At 38.0% G+C, this 15,477-nt stretch overlaps 1 protein-coding gene across 5 annotated transcripts in view; it reads right to left on the bottom strand.

Moving 5' to 3' along the window:
- The window catches only part of RAD50 (RAD50 double strand break repair protein), a 289,914-nt gene that overhangs the window by 109,249 nt on the left and 165,188 nt on the right, over positions 1-15,477 (bottom strand). For all 5 annotated transcript variants that reach the window (XM_037801333.1, XM_037801334.1, XM_037801335.1 and 2 more), the window contains one exon: positions 5,774-5,925. In XM_037801333.1, the coding sequence (XP_037657261.1) occupies positions 5,774-5,925 (152 nt within the window). The remainder of the gene's footprint in view (positions 1-5,773; positions 5,926-15,477) is intronic.

Below are 15,477 nucleotides of genomic sequence, written 5' to 3'. Positions count from 1 at the left end.
AATGGAGTTGAGAGGTAACTCTGGTGGACATTCTTACGCACTATATAGATAACACTTTTTACATTTTAATGTATTGGAATAGCTAGAAGTAAATACCTGAACTACCAAACTCCAACCCAGTAGCCTTGACTCTTGAAGACTATTGTATAACAACGTAGATTACAAGGGGTGACACCATGATTGTGAAAAACTTGTGAATCGCACTCCCTTTATCTAGTGTATGGATGAATGAGTAGAAAAATGGGGACAAAAACTGAATGAAAAATAGGGTGGGATGCGGGGGATGATTTGGGTGTTCTTTTTTAATTTTATTTTTTATTCTTATTCTGATTCTTTCTGGTATAAGGAAAATGTTCAAAAATAGATTGGGGTGATGAATGCATAACTATATGATGGTACTGTGAACAGGTGATTGTATGGTATGTGAACATATTTCAATAAAACTGAATTTAATTAAAAAAAAAAAAGAAAGCCACACAGGAGCTTGCTGCAGCCACGACAGACACTTTGAAGAACACACAGTAGCTGAGAGAGGTGCTGAAACACAACTTAGGAGCAAGTGGATGCCAGCCATGTGCCTTCCCAGCTAAAAGAGGTTTTCCAGATGCCGGTGGCCTTTCTCCAGTGAAGGTGTATTCTATTGTTGATGCCTTACCTTGGACACTTTATGGCCTTAAGACTGTAATTTTGTAACCAAATAAGCCCCCTTCACAAAAGCCAATCAATTTCTGGTGTTTTGCAAAACAGCAGCATTAGCAAATTGGAACAATGCCCTTAGATTCCAAGAGATCCTTCAGTGGATGGATAGTGGTGTCACTTAATGGGATGAGGAATACTGGAAGACGACCAGGTTGTTGGAGGTTCATTGAGGGGATCGAGGGGAGAGAATCATGAGTTTAGTTTTTGATATACCGTATCTCAAGTGTCTTTGAAACAACTGCTAGAAAATAAGACAGGCAGTGGATATATGGGTCCGGAAACAGATGTGGGCTAGAGATGCAAATTTTCTGAATCACCAAGGAATACATAGTAATTTGAAAAACAGATGTGAATGAGAATGCCTAAGAAGAGAATGTAGAGCAAAAACAGGAAAGGATCTAAGACTGAGCCTTGCGAAACTCCAACCATTATCAGTTGGGTGAAGGAGGATGTGGCTGTGAAGGAGAGAAAAAAGAAATAGTATTGTATCACGGACACCTAGAAAGAAAAATTTTCAAGTAAGAAGTGATCGATACCAAAAGAGATAAAGGATATAAAAAGACACTAGGTGATCATAAGGAGGAATCTATAAGCTTGAAAAAACAAATGGCAGAACTTATGGGAATGAAAGGCACAATAGAAGAGATGGAAAACACAATGGTGACATACAACAGCAGACTTGGAGAGGCAGAAGAAAGGCACAGTGAGACGTAGGACAGGACATCTGAAATCCTGCACACAAAGGAATAGATAGGGAAAAGAATGGAAAAACACAACCAGGGTCTCAGGGAACTGAAGAACAACATGAAGAGCATGAATATATGTGTTACAGGTGTCCCAGAAGGAGAAGAGAAGGGAAAAACGGCAGAAGGGATAATAGAGGAAATAATAAATGAAAATTTCCCAACTCTTTATAAAAGACATAAAATTACAGGTCCAAGAAGCACAGTGTACCCCAAACAAAACTGATCCAAATAGACCTACTACACGACACTTACTAATCAGATTTTCAAACGTCAAAGACAAAGAGAGAATTCTGAAAGCAGCAAGAGAAAAGCAATGCATCAAAGACAAGGGAAGCTCAATAAGACGAAGTGCAGATCTCTCAGCAGAAACCATGGAAGCGAGAAGGCAGTGGTATGACATAGTCAAGATACTGAAAGAGAAAAACTGCCAACCAAGAATCCTGTAACTGGCAAAAATGTCCTTCAAAAATGAGGGAGAGTTTAAAACATCTACAGATAAATAAAAACTGAGAGAGATCATGAACAGGAGACCGCCTCTACAGGAAATCCTAAATGGAGTGCTACAGACAGATAGGAAAAGACAAGAGAGAGAGGTCTGGAGAAGAGTGTAGAAATTGAAGATATCAGGAGACAGAAAGAGAGTAGAGATTGGACATTTGATGCTGAAGAATAGAAAATGTTCTTGAAGATTGACTGATTATGGATAGCACAATACTGTGTGATGGTAGCACAATATTTTAAGTACACTGAAAAAAGATGACTGTGAATATTGTTCAAAGAGGAAGGTTAGGGTTCTGTATACAGACACTGGAAAGAAAGATAGAAGATAAAGACTGGGACTGTACAACTTGGCGAAATGTAGACTGATCAATGTGTGTGATTAAATGTACAAATATAAACTGAGCTGTTTGTGACATGGTCGGTCCCTGCAGCTTCAGGTGTCTGTGTGGCACCTGGGACTCAGAGCCAGAGTTCAGCAGTTGCAACTGTCGACATTGCCCCGTGAATCAACTGTTAAAGAGGCTAAAAAGCAGATCATACTTCAATTGGCAATATAAACAAAATGGACTCGGCTGAGATTGGGGTGGATCCAACTAAAGGGTACAGGATGATGTTAACCACGTTTTAAAACTTTGATTTCTGTGTGGGACCAAAGGAAGAGATGGTTATATGGTACAAAATCTATATTTTCTGTAGCACACTATATAATTTAACTTGTATGGTCAGTTTACTCAAATGCCATAATTACATGAAACCTTGACTAGGGAGTGAGACCTTATTGTTTGTACAGGTTAGCATAAAGCCCCAATACAACCCAGAGTAACTTGGGCAGAGAATAAAAAGTATTTACAAAGCCCCCTTGAGAGACTGTGGAAAATGTGGAAATATTAAACTTCCCCACATGGGGAATTCCTGATATTCTCTCAAACATTGGGGACCACCAGCTTAGTAGCCTGAGACCTCGATCTTGGGGATTGCCCTTACAAAGCTTGCTACTGTAAAGAAGAGGCTAATCCTACTCATAATTGTGCCTAGGAGTCACCCCCAGAGGGCCTCTTTTGTTGCTCAGACATGGCCTCTCTAAGTCAACCCAGCAGGTAAACTCACTGCCCTCCCCTCTATGTGGGACATGACTCCTAGGGGTATAAAATCTTCCTGGCAATGTGGAACATGACTCCCAGGAATGAGCCTGGACCCTGCATTGTGTGATTGAGAAAGACTTTCAGACCAAAAGAGGGAGGAGAATTGAAACAAAATAGTTTCAATGGCTGAGAGATTTCAAATGGAGTGGAGAGGTCATTCTGGAGATAACTCTTATGTGTTATACAGATATGCCTTTTTAGTTTTTAGTTTATTGAATATTTAGAAGGAAATATATGAAATTGTTGAACTGCAATCCAATATCCTTGATTCTTGAAGGTGATCATATAACTATATAGCTTATACGGTGTGACTGTGTGATTGTTAAAACCTTATGGCTCACACTCCCTTTACCCAGTGTATGGACAAATGAGTAGAAAAAATGGAGACAAAAAGCAAATGAATAATACGGAGGACGGGGATATGAAACGTTTTGAGTGTTCTTTTTACTATTATTTTTATTCTTATTTTTATTTTTTGGAGTAATGAAAATGTTCAAAATTGACTGTGGTGATGAATGCACAATTATATGATGATACTGTGAATAACTTTGTACACTTTGATGACTGTATGGTACGTGAATATATTTCAATTAAAAAAAATTACATGAATGGGGAGAAGGGGTATGGGATGCTTTGAGTGTTCTCTTTTACTTTTATTTTTATTCTTATTTTCATTTTTATTTTTTGGAGTGATGAAAATGTCAAAAATTTATTGTGGTGGTGAATGCACAACTATATGATGAAACTGTGAACAAATGCTATTCACTTTAGATGACTGTACGGTATGTGAATATATTTCAATAAAATTATAATTAAAAGTATTGGAATAGCTAGAAGTAAATACCTGAAACTATCAAACTCCAACCCAGTAGCCTGGACTCTTGAAGACGATTGTACAACAGTGTAGCTTACAGGGGGTGACAGTGTGATTGTGAAAAGCTTGTGGATCGCACTCCCTTTATCCAGTGTATGAATGGATAAGTAGAAAAATGGGGACAGGTACTAAATGAAAAATAGGGTTGGACAGGGGGGATGATTTGGGTGTTCTTTTTTATTTTTTATTCTTATTCTGATTCTTTCTGATGTAAGGTAAATGTTCAGAGATGGATTGGGGTGATGAATGTATAATTGTGTGATGGTGTTGTGAACAGCTGATTGTGCACCATGGATGACTGTATGGCATGTGAACATATCTCAATAAAATGGAATTGAATAAAGAAATTACATTGAAAAAAAGAAGTAATTAACAGCTACAATTTACTGAGCTGTGACTGGCAGAATAATGGCCCCCTCAAAAATTATCTTATTCCCTGGAATTTGGGATATGTTAGGTTACAGACCAAAGGGTGATTAAAATTACAGATGGAATTAGGTTGCTAATCAGCTGACTTTCAAATAGAGATTATCATGGATTATCTGGGTGGGCCCAATGGGTCCTTAAATGGAGAAGAAAAAGGCAGAAGAGAATGTCAGAGTGATTAAATGTGAGAACATTACCCATTATTGCTGACTTTGACAACTGAGGAAGAGGGCCATGAGCTAAGAAATGGAGGCATCCTCCAAAAGCTGGAAAAGGAAATGGATTCTCTACTAGACCTTGCAGTAAGGAACACAGTCCTGCCAAAACCTTGATTTTAGCCCAGTGAGACCCATTTCAGACTTCTAAACTACAGAACTGTATGATAATAAATGTGTGTTTTTTTAAGCCACTAAGTTTGTGGTTTATTACAGCAATCATAGAAAATAAATATATGAGCTCGTATTATATACTAACCATTTTACATGTATTAGCTCAATACTTACAGTATCTTTCTGAGAAAGATACAGTGATAATCAACCCTAATATACAAATGATAAAAACAGGCTCAGTTTTGGTTCTATTTTGTACAGAGGTATCATTATCCTAATTAATACAGAGGTTACTGGTGACCTCAGTTGAAGGTGTTTCAGTGGAGAAATGGGGCTGGAGGAGGAGTGAGAAGGAGGAAAAGAAATGGAGACAGTATCAATAACTCTTTGGGGAAAATTAGCTATGAAAGAAGGCAACTGCTCAGTAGCCGGAGTGGAATGAAATATGAGGATTTGGGAAAGACTTGAGTGTGTTGAAAAGCCAATGAAAAAGCCTGCTTAAGAAGCCAGTGTTTAGTAGTGTCCCTAGCACATGGGAGAAGTTAAATATTATTGGTTAAATAAAAGAATTATTTGATCAGTTAAATAAATAAATGAAAGTGACAGGGCAGGGAAGTGAATAGTTAAATAATTTGCTCAACAGAAATAAAAGTCTTCAATCCAGGAAACTCTAATTCCAAAATCCATACCAACTATAAGACGATACCTACTTCTAATAGAACAATAAAGTTCTTCTTGTCTGCTTCTCATTACACCCCATCTATACAGGACAAACGTTTTTTGTTCATCCAACCTATATTTATTGAGCGATTATGCGATTATGCAATTCAATTCAGCAACTTTTATAAGTCACTCAAGGGGTAGAACATTATCACTAAATCTTTAATGGAGTGATTCTGTTACACTGATAAATAGTATCAAACAAAATATTAGTATTCTTCTCTAAAAATACAAACTTAAAGCAGCAGAAAAAACTCCAAATCCCTTTTAGGCCTGATCTTATAGGCCTAAAAGACTGACAAAGAATATAAATTCAAATATAAAAGAAATACCTACTTTGTTCTCGTAATTACTCCTTCTAAGGTTTTAAATTCTGTCTTTTTGCTTTTCTGAGTACACACCATAGATCTCTGCACAGCTATAAGTTCTCCATTGACATCACGAAACTGCAGACGAATCTGGGCTCTAACATCTGTTTCTTGAGCAACCTTTGAAGATAAACAGAGAAAAATCATGCTACCATAATAAGCATCAGAATGTAAGTTCTGAAAGAAAAGGCAATCTTAATAACCCAAAATGGGGGAATAAAAAAAAAAAACAAAAAACTTCCAAACATCCAAAATGAGTGTCATTTTTACACGCTATTCGAAATATGGGACAAAGAGAACCATTTAATTGATTTACTAAAACTGAGTATAGTATCACCTGCCTACTTTATTCAGCATCACTAGGAGATCAGGCATATATGTATTTATCAAATAAATGAATTTTATTTTTAAAACCAAAGACATTTATGTTTTAAAAAAATTTAAACAATCACAATCTTAGAGAAAAGTGGAAATACAGTATATACAACTTTCATCCTTTGAACCACTTGAGAGTAAATTGTTGATCTGAAGCCTAACACCGATATTTCCTAAAAAAAGATATTTTCAACCATCAAAATCAAGAAATTAACACTGATTTTTAATATTATCTGGTCTTCAGATCCCATTCAAGTTTTGCCAATTGTTCCAATGTGTCCTTTACAGGTCAGAATTATATTTAGTTGTCACATCTCTTTCATTCCTTTTTTTCAGTTTGGAATACTTCCTCAGATTTTCTTTGACTTTTGAAGATTTTGTACCATTATTTTGTAGAAATGTCTCCCAATTTGGGTTTGTCTGATATTTCCTTATGAATAAAATCAGGTTGTGCATCTTTGGCAGAAATAGTACAGAAGTGAAGACATGTTCATTTCGTTGTGTCTTATCAGATGGGACACGATTTCAATTCATCTCATTCCTGAGGATATTAACCTCAATCTCCTGAGTAAGGTAGTACCTGCAAGACTCCTTCAATATGTTATTTTTTCTACTTTGCAATTAATAAATATTTGAGGGAGAGTTACATTGAGACCATGCAAATATCCCATACTTCATCAAAACCAAATTTAGCATTTATTAACATTTCTTGCCTGAATGAATTATATTTGTCAAACAGTAATTTTCTAGTTCCATTATTCCTTTTACATTTGTTAGTTGATGCTCAAGACCCTGTAAGTTGGATTCCATGTTCTTTTTTTTTTAATTTTTAAATGCAATTTTATTGAGATATATTCACATAACATACAATCCTCCAAAGTGTACAATCTGCATTGATATTGATAATTGACAGCAACCAGCGAAGAAGTTATTGTTGATACTGAATTCTCACATAGCAGGGGCAAGGACAAGACCTGACTTTCCTCTTCCAATAGCTTTCTGTTTCTTTCACCATCTCAACCTGAGACTAGAGTACATTCCAGCATAACCCTTTTGAAAAAAAAAAAAAAAAGAAAAGCATGGAGTTGTGGTTTCCTATCTCACCTCCTTGAGTTGAAGAAGGATGGGAAATAAGGAGTGGATGAAGTTAACATTAAATCAAAAGAATTCACCTGTCTCACCCCTCTTCCTGCTACCCCCTGTCCTCTAAAGTATTTCAACATTTAAAACATTGTCGTCTTCTGCTTTGTTCTAGTCTCTGTGTAGAAAGATACTCATAAATGAGAACTGATATTTGATAATTCTAGTCTTAGTTAGCAAACAGAAGTCCATTTTCTGGTAATTCTGTGTTTGGGGGCAAAAGATGAAATGAGCAACAAATTGAAGAAAAATTGCAGGGAGGGAACAATAAATGGGTTCAGAACATGTTTGGAAGAGAACGGGGAAGAGATGAAAATATATTCAAACTTGATTTAGCATGTCAAATAAGAATTAAACTTTGCTCTGATGCATAACAATTGGAAAAAGATTTGCATAAGGCACATTGTACAATAGTGAAGCTTTAATGATATTTATTAGGAAATACTACCAGTCTGTTATGGGGAAACATTTACTGAAGCAAGAGCAATTAAATTGGAGCTTTGTATTCATTGATTTGAGATGCGCATAAACTGCCTACAGTACTTTTTTTTTTTACATTTTATTTTGAAATAAATTCAAAGTTATAGGAACTGCTGCAAAAACAATACAAACCCCATACACTGAACTCCAGCATTCCCTGGACCCCCTCTGATACCCTGATTCACTAACTTTAACATGTTGTCACACCACTATTTCCTTCCTTCCCTCACTCCCTCCCTCTCTCCCTATCTATCATCCATCATCTATTGCTCTGTCTTCTGAACATGAGAGCTAGCTGCACACATCCTTGAACAAACACTATAATTCACATATACAATTCCCATGAACAAGAACATTCTTTTAGGCAATCTCATTAAGTGCAGCTAAGAAGTACAAGAGAATCAACAATTACACGAAGCTTACATTCTATATTTCCTTTCCCTTATGTCTCAACTGCGTCCCTTTCAGCCTCCTGTCCTCCATCCTCAGATCCCATCCAGGGTCATCCTTGGCATTCAACTGTCATCTATTTAGACTGCCCTTTTTTTTTTTTTTCTCAATTGTGGAAACATATAAACAGCCTACATCTTCCCATTCCACCCCCTCCCTAGCATTCCATTAGTGGGATTAATCACATTTAGAATGTTGCAATGCTATCACCTTCCCACCATCCATTACTAGATGGTCTTCTTTATGTCCCTTTTATCCTGTTCCATGGTCTTCTTCATGTTTTTTATATCCTGTGCCATGTTTTCGTTCCTCGACTGTGATTGTTTGATTAATTGTGCCAAGAACTGTGTCTCTTCTGATATTTTGATTTGGGTGTTTGGGATTGGGTTCTCCATATTGTCTGGTTTCATCATATGCATTAAGATTTTCTGTTGTTTTTGGCCTCTTGGCATTTGCTTTGCTTGATAGGGTTCTTTCAAGTTGTAAAAAAAAAAAAGAACCTAATTTTTCAGAAATGCAAGTTGGCGGCATACACTTTCTCCAACTAACCAGCAGATGGTGTCTGTGGGTCACCTATACCCTTCAAGTCAGTTCTCCCCAACTCTGTCTTTGTGGTATGTGGGGAAATGATTTTTGTGGGGTTCAGTTGGTGAACTCAGTTTGGGTTTGTTGTTGGAACTGTCTGCCCTGAACGTGGCGCGTGTGTCTGGGTGGTCAGGGAGGCAGGGCTGCTTTAATATTCAAACCTCCCAGGTGTTCCCGGAGATTCAAGGCTGCTGCAAGAGTCTAAGCCTTCATTTCAGTTTTGCCCCAGATTTTCTCTGTCGCTGACCCACAAACCACCGGCATTGACGTAGTGTCCCTGGGTTTTCCGAGCAGGCCCCCCTTCTCAGCTGTGATCTTCCAGGACCTCTGCTGAAGGAAGGCTGTGCTACGTCACTAGTGCGTGTCGTCCCTCAAGGGAAGCCCCAGGCCGCTGGGCCGTGCAGGGGTACTCTCTGCCTGATGCAAAGATTAGCCTATAATTCTTGACTGGTGTAAGTTCTGAATGAAAGGCAGGTAGTAGAGCTGGGCCCCAGCCCTTTCCTCTTAGAGAAGATAGACGCCTTAGGGGGAGGTCATTAGCATTTCAATGGTCTCTCTCTGCCTGTGCCACACCCCTGTCTGGGTCACAGAACTGGGGACTGAAAATGGCCGAGGCTTTCTCCACTGAGTCGAAAAAGGAACAGAGCTAGTCCGAGGCGACCCTCCGGCTCTCCAAGGTAAGTCATCACCCAAAGCCTCTGTCTCCTTGTTGGGGATTCGTACCTTGTAGTGAGCAGTTCACACTCGCTAATTAAAACCCCGGTTGGAGCTCAGCTGAGTTATATTCGCTTGCTGGGAGAAAGCTTCTCTCTGGCACCATGAGGCTTTGTAGCTCGGGCTGTGGGGGAGGGGTCTCCCGATCTGGATCTGCAGTTCTCACTTACAGATTTTATGCTGTGCTCTCGGGCATTTCTCCCAATTCAGGTTGGTGTATGTGAGTGCACGGTCACGTCTGTTCCCCTGCAGTTATTTCAGATTATTTACTAGTTGTTTCTAGTTTTTTTAAGTTGTTCCAGGGGGACTACTTAGCTTCCACTCCTCTCTATGCTGCCATCTTAGATCCTCTCTCCATGTCCTTTTGACATGCCCCTATCATTCTCTGAACACTTCCTTACTTTCTGGCATACCAAGATGTTTCAAGCTTCTTGTACTTTCCCCATTCAGCCCTGGAATCAGCCATTTCTCCAATAAACCCTACTTCTTTTCTGTGGAGAACGATGTATAGAAACCAAAATCTGAACACTGGCAGTGCTCAGTTTTATTAAGAATCCTGCTCTCAGTGAACAGAAGGAAATATGTGTACGCACATACATACATACACACACACCTAAGTTTACACCCATATTTTTCCTACATGTATCTACACATATTGAAAATCATGTGTGCACGTCAGTATCTCTAATTCCAATCGAATCTCCCAGGGTTAATTCTAGCTTTCTCCCTTTCCATATCTGTAACTTTCTTCCCTGACAGGCTCCCATTATTCTAGTTGGTCAATCTCCACGTGTAACTAATTTCCTAACCTTGCCAAGCTACGCCCATGTATCTGCTTTTTTCACTTGGGCTCCAATCCCCACCAAGCTGCCACATTTGACCTTTGTTGATACCTTCCTCTCTTGGCCCTACCTAACCACTATTGGATTCAATCATTCAGGAATGAAGGAAAGTGCTGAGAGGTTTGTTATTGTTACTGTTTTATTCATAAGTGAGTATTAAATTTAGTTAATTCTTTTTCTGTATCTACTGATACTCACGGTTATTCTTTTTTCTGTTAATTTGGTTAATTATACTGATGGCTTATTAAATGTTAGACAAACATTGCATTTCTGAGATAAACCCCACTTAGTCATGACATGTTCTCTTTATTTGAACGTTGCTGGATTTTGTTAAGGATTTTTGCATCTATGTTCACGAGAGATGTTCTTCTCTTTTCTTCAAATGTCTTTGTCTCATTTTGGTTATCAGGTTAATACTGGCCTTATAAGATGAATTGAGAAGTGTTCCCCTGCCTCTATTTTCTGAAAGAGTCTGTGTAGAAATGACACTATTCCTTCCTTGAATGTTTGGTAAATTAATCAATAAAACCATGAGGACCTGGAGTTTTTGTTGTGAGAAAGTTTTTAGCTACGTATAAATTTCTTTAGTAGATACAAGGCTATTCTGATTTTCTATTTCTTCTTGAGTAAGCTTTGGCAGCTTGTTAAAGTGTATTCTGCTGTTGTTCGGTGTAAAGTCCTATAAATGTAAATTACGGTAATTTGGCTAACAGTGTTGTTCAAGTCTTCCGTATCTATACCGGTGTTCTGTATACAGTGGTACCTTGGTACTCGACATTAATTGGTTCCAGGAGGTGCGATGAGTACCAAAAACGACGACTACCAAACAAATGTTTCCCATAAAGAACAATGTAAATAAATTTAATGCATTCCCAAAACAAAAGACAATGCACATGTTTAAAGCAATATGTAAAAATATACAGTGTATATCATTACTTTACATAAGAAATAAACCTAAAAATTAATAAATACTTAGAATAAATAAAATAAAAACCTCACCTTATCTGCACTGAGAAGAGTCCATGGCCTAATGGGATGGTGGGAGGAGAGTGGTGAGGAAGAGAGGTTACATGGAGTGTTGCTTGGAAGGAGAGTCTCCCTTCAATAGAGAATTGGGCACTTGCACTTCAGCTGTTCTTTCTCTTTTCTGCCTTTTTTCAGCTTGCACCACTGGCTCTGAACACTCTTTGTCACCTTCACTAAAAATTTATCCAATGAAGACCGCTTCTGTCTTCTTTTTGGAGTTCCTCAAAAATGTGAAATTCTTCAATCATTCAATAAATTCACATTTCTGCTGTCAAAGCTTTGTCTGGATGGTACTTCTCCACAAAGTTTTGAACTTCTGTCCATTTTGCACACATTTCTGGGTACACCTTCCCCTCTCCTCCTCACCTGAAGAAATCTCTTCAAGCCACCTCTTGCTGCTGCTCCTTCTGTAGTTCCTCCACGAAATCGTCAACATCAGCCCTTTTCATCACTTTTTTATTTTTAATGTTGACGGAGACCATTGTTCTAGGCATACTGTATTCCCTAGCAAGATCAGTAATGCGAACACAGCTCTCACATTTGCCTATTATTTCTTTTTTTTGCTAAATGGTGGTGTGAAGTAATTTCCTTCAGTGCTCTCACTGCTCCTTTTCTTGGGACCCATGATGAGAAAAGCACAAAAATACACAAAATGGCCACAGCAGCTAAGATAAGACCACAATTGGATGTACAAAGGGCAAGAGCTGCCGCATGATTAACACATGACCCTTTGTTTCGGCTAGAAAGGGTAGTGAGTCATGAGGCAACCGACACTTGTCACTGAGTACCAAGCAAACGATGAGTACTGGGACAAAGTTTTTGCATCAAAATGCAACAAGTACCAAATTCGACGACTTTCAAAGCAGTCAACTACCGAGGTACCACTGTATTTCTTTTGCTTCTCTACTGACAAGGGTGTTGAGATCTTCAACTCTCCTTGTAGATTTATATATTTCTCCTTTCAATTCCATTGTTTTTTTTGCCTCATGTATTTTTTTTTTATTTTTTATTGAGATTGTTCACATACCATACAAATATCCAAAGATCCAAAGTACACAATTAATTGCCCATGGTACCATCATACAGCTGTGCATCCATCACCACAATTAATTTTTTTTCAGTTTTTAGAACATTTTCATTACTCCAGAAAAGAAATAAAGACAAAAAAAGGAAACGCAAATCCTCCCATACCCCTAACTGCTCCCCCCTCCATTACTGATTCATAGTTTTGGTATATTATATTTGTTACTGTTGATGGAAAGAATGTTAAAATACTACTAACTGGAGTATATAGTTTGCAATAGGTATTTTTTTTTCCTATATGCCCCTCTATTATTAACTTCCAGTTACCGTGTCATACATTTGTTCTACTTCATGAGATGGATTTCTAATATCTGTACAGTTAATCACAGACAAACTCTGAGATGTTGATCCCTTGGTGTATTATCTGATTGGTCTCTGGATCATTGGGTATCTGTGTGACACATGAAACTCAGAGCCAGAGCCTGGCAGATACGAATGCCAGTATTAACACATAAGCAACTGTTCAAAAAAAAAAAAAAAAAAAAAAAGCTGAAAAAGAGCCCACGCTTCAATTAGAAATATGAATGAAGCAGATCTGATTAAGACTAGGGCAAATCGGGCCAAAGGGTAAAGCTGAAACTGACTGTGTGTTAAAACTTCAACTTCCATGTGAGACCAAGAGAAGAAATGTTTATTTGGTGTAAGATTTATACTTTCTAAACAATGTAACTTCTACAGTCAGTTTGTTCAAACACCACAATTACATGGAACTTTGAACAGTAAGTAAGACATGGTAGGTCTGTATAGGTTAGAGTAAAACAGCAACACATCTCACAGTAATTTTGGCTGAGAATAAACATATATTTGGGGCCCCCCTGAGGAGCTGGGGGAGAATGAGGAGGTATTGGAGCTCCTCACCTGGATTGTTGCTGATGTTCTCATAAACACTAGGGACTGACAGCTTGACATGCTGAGCCCTCTGTCTTGGGGCTTGCCCCTATGAAGCCTGTTACTGCAAAGGAAAGGCTGAACCTCTCCTTATAATTGTGCTCAAGACTCTTCCCAAGTGCCTCTTTGTTGCTCAGACATGGCCCTCTCTCTCTAACTAAGCCACCTTGGCAGGTGTTTTCACTGCCCTCCCCCCTAGATGGGACCTGACTCCCAGGGTGTAAATCTCCCTGGCAACGCAGGATTATAACTCCTGGGGATGAATCTGGACCCAGCATTTGAAATTGAGAACATCTTCTTGACCAAAAGGGGGATGCAAAATGAAATGAAATAAAGCTTCAGTGGCTGAGAGATTTCAAATGAAGTTGAGAGGTAACTCTGGTGGACATTCTTAAGCACTATATAGATAACACTTTGTATTTACATTTTAATGTATTGGAATAGCTAGAAGTAAATACCTGAAACTATCAAACTCCAACCGAGTAGCCTTGACTCTTGAAGACTATTGTATAACAACGCAGATTACAAGGGGTGACAGTGTGACTGTGAAAAACTTGTGGAACGCACTCCCTTTATCCAGTGTATGGATGAATGAGTAGAAAAATGTGGACAAAAACTGAATGAAAAATAGGGTTTGATGGGGGAGATGATTTAGGTGTTTCTTTTTATTTTTTATTCTGATTCCGATTTTTTCCAGTATAAGGAAAATGTTCAAAACTAGACTGGGGTGATGAATGCACAACTATATGATGGTACTGTGAACAGCTGATTGTACATCATGGATGACTGTATGGTACGTGAATATATCTCAATAAAACTGAATTAAAAAAAAAAAACTACTAACTGTAGTATATAGTTTGCAATAAGTATGTATTTTTTTCCTATATGCCCCTCTATTATTAACTTCTAGTTATAGTGTCATACATTTGTTCTACTTCCTGAGAGGGATTTCTAATATTTGCACAGTTAATCACAGACATTGTCCACAACAGGATGCACTGTTTTATACATGCTCATGTTTTAACCTCTAACTTTCCTTCTGGTGACATACGTGACTCTGAGCTTCCCCTTTCCACCACCTTCACACACCATTCAGCATCATTTAGTTATTCTTACAACGTGCTACCATCACCTCTGTCCATTTCCAAATGTTTAGGTCTACACTAGTTGAACATTCTACCCATAATAAGCAACTGCTCCTCATTCTTTATCCTCATTCTATATCCTGGTAACTTATATTTCATATCTATGAGTTTACATATTATAATTAGTTCATATCAGTAAGACCCTGCAATATTTGTCCTTATGTGCCTGTCTTATTTCAGTCAATATAGTGCCCTCAAGGTTTCTTCATAAACCTCTTTTTTTTTTTAGATGGTATGTTCACACACCATACATGCTGTCCTAAGTAAACCATTGTTGGTTCCCTGTATAGTCACATATTTATGTATTCAGCACCATTGCCATGATCTATATAAGGATATCTCCATTCCTTCCACAAAGAAGGAGGAAGAATGAAAGAAGGTAGAGACAAAAGAAAAAGAAAAGAGAGAAAGAAAAAAAAAAACATGACAGAAGGCAACAAACAGCAAGATAGCATTAAACTAAAGTAGAATAAAGAGTCAGACAACATCACCAATGCCAGGAGTCCTATACGCTTCCCCTACAGGCCCCCCCCCAATATGAATTTAGCTTTGATATATTGCCTTTGTTATATTAAAGGAAGTATAATACAATGTTTCTGTTAATTCTGGTCTCTAGTTTGCATTGATTGTATTTTCCCCCCAATCCCACCCTATTTTTAACACCTTGCAATGTCGACATTCATTTGTTCTACTTCATGTAAAAAACATATTTGTACCTTTTATTACAACTGTTGAGCACCCTAGGTTTCACTGAGTTATCAAGTTCCAGTCTTCATCTTTCGTCTTTCGTTCTGGTGTCCCACATGGTCCTAACCTTCCTCTTTCAACCATGCTCTTAGTCATCTTTGTTCAGTGTACTTACAATGCTGTACTACTATCTCCCAAAATTGTGTTCCAAACCTCTCACTCCTGTCATTTCCTTTCTGTCTGAAGTGCTTCCTTTA

Source organism: Choloepus didactylus, chromosome 13 (genome assembly GCF_015220235.1).
Source record: "Choloepus didactylus isolate mChoDid1 chromosome 13, mChoDid1.pri, whole genome shotgun sequence".
Lineage (NCBI taxonomy): Eukaryota > Metazoa > Chordata > Mammalia > Pilosa > Megalonychidae > Choloepus > Choloepus didactylus.
The sequence above is the reverse complement of the archived record's forward strand: the minus strand, read 5'-3'. Positions and strand labels throughout refer to the sequence as shown.